The 7,159-nt window shown below is 39.2% G+C and overlaps 1 protein-coding gene across 1 annotated transcript in view; it reads right to left on the bottom strand.

Moving 5' to 3' along the window:
• Positions 1-235: 235 nt before the first annotated feature.
• The window catches only part of LOC119272920 (potassium transporter 5-like), a 9,251-nt gene continuing 2,327 nt past the window's right edge, over positions 236-7,159 (bottom strand). Inside the window, exons 2-10 of the mRNA XM_037554267.1 lie at positions 4,765-4,987; positions 4,128-4,376; positions 3,011-3,061; positions 2,645-2,905; positions 2,460-2,512; positions 2,140-2,254; positions 1,795-2,049; positions 827-1,215; positions 236-625 (exon numbers count right to left, since the gene is read on the bottom strand). Of these exons, the coding sequence (XP_037410164.1) occupies positions 236-625; positions 827-1,215; positions 1,795-2,049; positions 2,140-2,254; positions 2,460-2,512; positions 2,645-2,905; positions 3,011-3,061; positions 4,128-4,376; positions 4,765-4,987 (1,986 nt within the window). The remainder of the gene's footprint in view (positions 626-826; positions 1,216-1,794; positions 2,050-2,139; positions 2,255-2,459; positions 2,513-2,644; positions 2,906-3,010; positions 3,062-4,127; positions 4,377-4,764; positions 4,988-7,159) is intronic.

Raw genomic sequence — 7,159 nt, 5'->3', positions numbered from 1 at the left:
CAATTGCATACTTACTGCTAACAAACACTTACGCGGTATAATTTCCCTAAAAAAATATCCATCGCATGTACTGTTGTTTCACCACTTGTACGCGTAAAACTCTCCATCCTCTCCTTTTCAGTCAGGGAGGCTGTTTATGAGGTCACCACACCACCTTCCTCTGCATATCCTTTCTGCACTTGATACTGAGAAAACTGAAGCTATTTTCAGTTTGATGAATCCACTGAGCACCTCTCTAGATCTCATATGTCATTCCCACTCGTAGCAGTCTGTTATGAGGGACGCATGTGATCTTCTCTGGTTGCCTGAAGTTCTTCCTCATGAAATTGTAGGCGTAGTCAACTATTATTTTCTTCACTAATCCGGCATTTTGCTCTGCAACCACGTTAGTTTCTCCCAGCAGATGGACAACACCATCATCCATCCCTCTCTGAATAAACTCTGTCTCATCCATGCACACGTTTAGTGGACTAGCAATGATTCCATCTGAAAACCTTTTCGGTAACCTTGCATCTTGAACTTCAACATAAGGCTCCATTGCATCTCCTGATTCTTCGATTGCAGCATCTTCTCCTGCAAGGGAATGAGTGCTTTTGTTGTAGAAAGATTCTTGATGGATGAATTGCTTCAAGTGCCCAATGAGCAAGTTCTCAAACTCTCTTGGATCTTCTACTTTATCGTTGTACCCATAGCGCACCACACATCGGAATACTCTGTATTCTCTTGGCTCCACATATCGGAAGAGGAACCGTTCGTGTGTCTCTATATTGCTGATTGGTAAGTACTTTATTGAGATGATCACAAGAACTGAATGGATGGACGGTACTTTTTCTACCAAATGAGGGAGTATGGGTGGGATTCCTTGGACAAGCTCTGAGTACAGAACGCCTATTCCTGGAAGCCTAGGAAGATTTCGCTTTGTTGCCAACTCTACCACGTAGTTGTTTGACACTTTGTTCTTGAGCTCATATTTGTACCGGTGAACATGAACATAATGCCATGTGCCCATTATAAGCATCAAAATTGCTGCGAAACCTAGTGGCAAGTAGCCACCTTCTTTAAATTTGTAGAACGCTGAGGATAAGTACATGAGCTCTGCACCACCAAATATTATCGGAAAGAGTGCAATCCATAGCAGACTTGTCTTCCATATCATGGCCATGACCAGTGTGACTAGAAGTGTTGTTATGAACATCACGAAGACGACAGCAATACCTGCATATATGACGAATATATGAATATCATACAACTGATACTTTATTACTGAAAATAACAAACTAAATTTTTTATTGTTGCTTCTTTGATTTTATAAGGATAAGTTAAAAGGTCACGATGCCATTGAAATTTAGAAGGACGGAGTAATCTGGTATATTTTTTTCAAACTGTTATGCTATGCAGACATTGTCATATCTTACCTAGAAGCTAGATTGCTGCTGAATTCATAATGTCCATAAGATGATTTCACTCTTTCTGGTTTTACAGCTTAAGAAGTAACACTAATAGCATATTAGTGAGTAACATACTGCTTGCAAAAATTTAGTCAGACAGTGAAGGGCAACCATCATGTTAAGAGCAACTTCAGTAAATCTGTGTTTTTTATTTGAAGTTGCGCAACATAGGACTACTTACAAAAATTGATAAATTAAGGGGTCAGGTAAAACCAAGAGAAATTTCATGAAGCACGTGCTTAAGGGAATAACAGAAGCATTATGTATCTCGATCATATAGCTGAAATGATCCTTAGGTAATGAATTATTTATTCCTTTCTTTGTATAGAGTCAAGGCATTCCTTACCATATGCATTGCCAATCTTGTCTGTAGTTTGGAAAATAGCTGTCACAGCTACACATAAGATCATTAATGCATAGTTGATCTCAGGGATGTAGACCTGCCCATGAAACTTATTTGAAGTGTGGGTGACACGAACGCGTGGAAAGCATCCAAGAATTTGGGACTGGGCAATGATTGCGAAGGCACCAGATATCATAGCTTGGCTTGCAATTATAGCAGCAGCCACGGCCACCACAAATGTTGGCCAATATAATGGTCCTGATAACAAAATTATGACTTCACTGTTAAATGCTAATCTTTCAGTGCCTAACTCGTGCCATTTCTTAGCTGGTCCTTTTATATACTCACCTGGGATCGATTTGTAGAATGTATCTGCAACGTGTTCAGGGTAGATGCGAAGATACGCAGCTTGCCCCATGTAAGCCAGCAGCACTGATGGGAGTAGAACTACGGAGAAGCCAATCTGTAGTGTGATATCATTTTATATTAAAAAGTGAGTAAATTGAGAAGCATGAAAAGGTGATAATAATTTTATTAATCAAGGAAAGTAGTTTTTCACAGTACTGTTTGATATAGCTCAAAAAAGATTTATTTTCCCTTCTCTATGTTCACGCATTCAAAATTAAAAATAATGAAAAAGTAAGTATGCCGTTGAGTTGCCTGATTACCTGAATTGCTCTCACATTGAAGTGACCAAGATCAGCAAACATTGCTTCGGTTCCTACACAATATCCATTTCAAAACTACAGACAAGATCGGCAATAGACTTCTATTCTTGTTTTCATGATCAATATGTGGCTATATTCCCACGATATTGGGGTGCATTGCAAAGTTACTCATGGGATAAAAATACCTGTGATGCATAAAACAACACCTCCAAGTGAAATCCAGCCCTCCTTCCCGTTTCTTTGGAAATAGTGTATGATGTATTTTGGGTTGAATGCTTTTAGAATTCCAGTGTCATGTTTGATCACATTATAAATTCCAATACCAGCAATTAAGATGAACCATGTCAAGATTACTGGTCCAAATGTGTAACCAACTTTGTCTGTGCCTAACCGTTGAACAAGAAAGAGCGCAATCAGAGTGCCAATCGCAATGCCAGCAATCTGTCCTGTTGATGAGATCAAACGAGTCAAATAAAATGCCAACATAACATAGTGATATTGATGTGACTTTCTCTGCTAAACAGCGAGATGTGCCTTAATGGCTGGTATACCTTGAGTTAAGGAGTTTGCTGATTGCTTGATTCCACCGACTGCACTAAGCACTGCAACAAAGTAAAATACAAAAAAATAGCTAGGCAGAAAGCAATCATGCTTTTAAACATATTATAGTGCAAATGGGACATTTTTATTATTCAGTGGCACAATAAGATGCTTTCATGCTATATATTCTGAATAGTAAGTTCTCTCTTTAACCAAATGATAATTATTTAGCATGCGCATAGTTCATAAAATAGTTGTGGATATTATTTCTTGAAAAGTCCATGATATGAGCCTCCACGGACATGATCATGCCTAACTCACCGCCAAGTTCTCAGAAGGACAAAGATGCTACAAATGGACCAATGACACGTGTGAAGGCTATCCAACACAAGGTGCTCCCTTTCCTTGATGAATGCACTCCTAGAGTTGATAATTGGTTACTGCATAATGTGTGTACTCTATGTGTGCCTAGGGCCGTTCGAATGACTTGGACTGTGAAGGCGTGGGGTCAAACAAGGAGCAAGGAGAAATAAGTTGGCCCAGACAAACCAAACATTCCGGACCCCCAACCGAGCAGAGCCCCAAAGTCCGGATAGTTCGCATACCTAGATGTGACCCCAAAAACTGACTATCCAGTCATGCCTAGATGCACCAAAATGAGCTAAGGCCCATGCATACCGTTTTGACCCAAAACTAGTAGTTATGACCTAGTGGCTATAAATACCCCATTCCCCTCTCCATCTCGGACAAACAAATGTGATTAGACATTGGAGCCTTGTGCCTCTATTCCAAGATCTCCCCATGTGGAGATGATCAAGACAAGACCTCCCAGTGTAGAGATGAGATCCAACTTGTTAACCCCTTATCCTGGATTTGATTGGATTGATGGACTGGCCAAGTGGATTCGGTTCCAATTTATCAGTTTTTTGTTTGAGTTTTATTTCCCAAAGACTTTTACATTTGGTGGTTGTTGTCGGGTGGGTTTTCTTAAGTTTGTTTGGCTAGTTGCCCCCAATTCGTGAAGATCGAGAACCCTCTCATATCGGTTCATGTGTTAACTATCCTTCGCATGCATGTTATTTTATACGTACTCAAGCGAGATGACCTCGAGGGAGAAAGTAAGCTCACCTGAAATACATGGAGTTAGCACACCATCACCAATAACCATTGAAGTTGCTAGAATAGTCACTAGAAAAAGTATGATCTTCAGTTTTGGGCTGTTTTCCATCTTTTCCTTTATCCAATGAGCCCGCTTGACACTATTCAAAGGGGACTCTAACTTGTAGTGGGTGACCGTTGCATCTTCAACCTGTTGATTAGGTATCAAGCTAATCCTAGCATACCGAGATATCAAGGAATAAAGTGCAAATGTTCCACCTGCAAGGTTGTGAATTCATGAGACATGTTTTACTCTCACATGAAAAATATTTTGCGTGTATATAGTATCTAAGTACTTGTCACATATTTTGGATTTTCTTTCATGGAATTAAGTGCTTAACGCTCATGACCCTATCACTTTTAATGATTCTTAGGTACTCTGGAACATGTTGTCTAAAAACAATATGCAGTGGGATTGTGGGAATATTTATGTTTATTTTGATTATTTTATGTTTTTTCCTATGGTTCTTCATGGTAATTGACTTCTGAATATTCTTTTAATAGGAACATTTGTTATAACAAAGTCACAGTCTTTCGTAGTTCTTAAAAAAATTGTATGTAATCATACAAGTTGTGTTGAGAAGATAAATGGGAGATATTTACTCACCATCACCATTGTCATTAGCTCTCAAGACAATGAAACAATATTTCATCAACGGAAGGAGAGCCAGAGTGTAAATAATCAGGGACGTGACACCAAAGAGGTCGTTTGTATCTTTGATCCCACCAGTAAAGGTGCTAGAAAACACATAGAGCGGTGAAGTTCCCATGTCCCCATAGACAACACCTAGGCTCTGGAAGGCCAAGTGCAGTGTCGTCGCCCAGCCAACCTGCTTTGCAATAAAAAAAGTTGAAGAAAATCGGAACTTGCAAAATATTAGACGCATTCATCTTAAGGAAAGCAACTATCATTGTCGAGGTGCTTTTGTTTTATCAGATCATCGCCATGGTGGTTGATTCACAGATAGTAGTTGCATTGCTATTGTCGTCGTGTTAAAAAAGTGTATGCATTTCAAAATAAGTTCATAGACTTGAAAAAACTTGTTAATGCACATATGGATATATATATATGTACATATTTTCAAAAGGAAGTAGGCAAATAAAAACATAAAGAAAATAGTAAAACATAGAAATGGAAAAAAGAAAACATAAAAAGGCATGAGAAAGTGAAAAAGAAAAATAACAAGAAAACTAAAAAGACAAAAATGAACACATATAAGATATTCCCTCCACTCCATAATTCTTTTTTTAGACGACCCACTCCATAATTCTTGCCATGGTTAACGGATGGAATAGAAAAGAACAGAAAAATGTGTACATGGGCCAGCCCATCCCCACACACTTCAGCTAAATGACCGCTATTCTCGCTTGGGGAGTGATAAGTATCGGTTCTGGCATTCACGAATTTGAAAAGGACTATTCATGAATTTGAAAAAAATCAAATTTGAATTTGTTCATACATAAAAAGTTTTTCATAAATTTGTAAAATGTTCATACAGTTTTAAAATAAAAAAACTAGGAAAACCTCAGAACAAAACCGAGAAGCAAGTAGAAAATAGAGAAAATGAAAAAAACGATGAAACCTTCCTAGAAACTGCCAGAAAGGTTCCCAAAACTGACCCCCAACCCTCAATCGCTTTCGAAGAAGGTTTCGTAAAACCACTAATGGCCTGGCCCGCTATAAGCGAACCATGGACGAGCGCTACGCTTAACGGTTGATATAAGACTAATATAGCATTGGCGATTCTCACTTAAGGTTGAGAATGGGATTTTCCCCTTCCAGCAGGTCGCAAGGAGCAGGAGAAGAAACGGAAAGAGCAGCCGAAGGAAACGGCGACACCAATCTACATATCACCTCGTTTTTGTTGGGGGTTTTAGAGGAACCGGATGGAGTGGTGGGGCAAGGGGGGCTGGTATTTTTCCTTTTGGGAGATACCAAGTCCACGGGCTATGTGGTGTTGGATTTGCTGGGATCAAGGATGGGAGTACGACTCGGGAGTAGGCAAGCCGCGTCCAGCCCTCCCATGTCCCATCCCCTCGCCTGAGAAAAACTCCACCAAAACTCTCTGCAGGCGACAACTGGCGCACATATATTTCATCACTTGTCATCACCGAAGCAACTTGTGAGTAACTTTGCAAGAGGTGCCCCTTTACTAGTGATTTTGTTTTCTTTTTTCCATCGATTTAGTAGCCAAAGGGATTTCGGCTCATGTGGAAGCCCCTTCCAGCCCAATAAATTACGAAGAGGCATCGAAGGTGACTTGGAATTTTCCATAAGATACATTGAACTTTTTGAAAAAATCGAGAAGACCCAAGAGTTTTTGCAAATAATTGAGGTTCATGAATTGAGAAATGTTCATAAATTTTTAAAAATATTCATGAAGCAAAAGAATGTTCACAAAGTTTATTTGTAAAATGTTCATAGTATGTTCATGGATTTTTAAAATGCTTGCAATTTTTAGAAGTGTTCATAAGTGAAAAAAAAATATTTATATGTATTAAAAAGAGAAAATATCAAAAATAAATAAAATGAAAGAACAAAATGGAAAAATAAGTAAGGCGAACGGATAACCGAAAATGAAACAAAACATAATAGAGAAAAATCAATCAAATATCCGTCCAAAACCCCCCAAAAGAAAACCGATGCATGGGCCGGCCCATGTAGGGTTTGCCGTTGCGTGTTATAGTGTCTATTGTTTGTCGCGGGCAAAGGTATGATTTCCTCATGCATCAGTACCGATCACCAGGGAGATCAGAGGCATATGTTCAAAAAAAAAAAGGGAGATCAGAGGCATCGCCAGCGCCTGCTAGTATGGGGTCGCCAGGAAGTACGTGAAGAGAACAAGGCAACATGTCATTTGTATTCGAAATTGTATCAGGAAGAGACACTCCGGACGATAAACCTGATGAAGATGAAGCAAGGAAGACACTATGTTTGCTAAAAGCATCTCTAGCAGATCCCGTAAAAAGTTGCGACCCGTAAAATAACCATCAAAATATGG

This window comes from Triticum dicoccoides, chromosome 3A, assembly GCF_002162155.2.
Source record: "Triticum dicoccoides isolate Atlit2015 ecotype Zavitan chromosome 3A, WEW_v2.0, whole genome shotgun sequence".
In the NCBI taxonomy this organism is placed as follows: domain Eukaryota; kingdom Viridiplantae; phylum Streptophyta; class Magnoliopsida; order Poales; family Poaceae; genus Triticum; species Triticum dicoccoides.
Note: the sequence above shows the minus strand (reverse complement) of the source record. Positions and strands in the feature narration are given on the sequence as shown.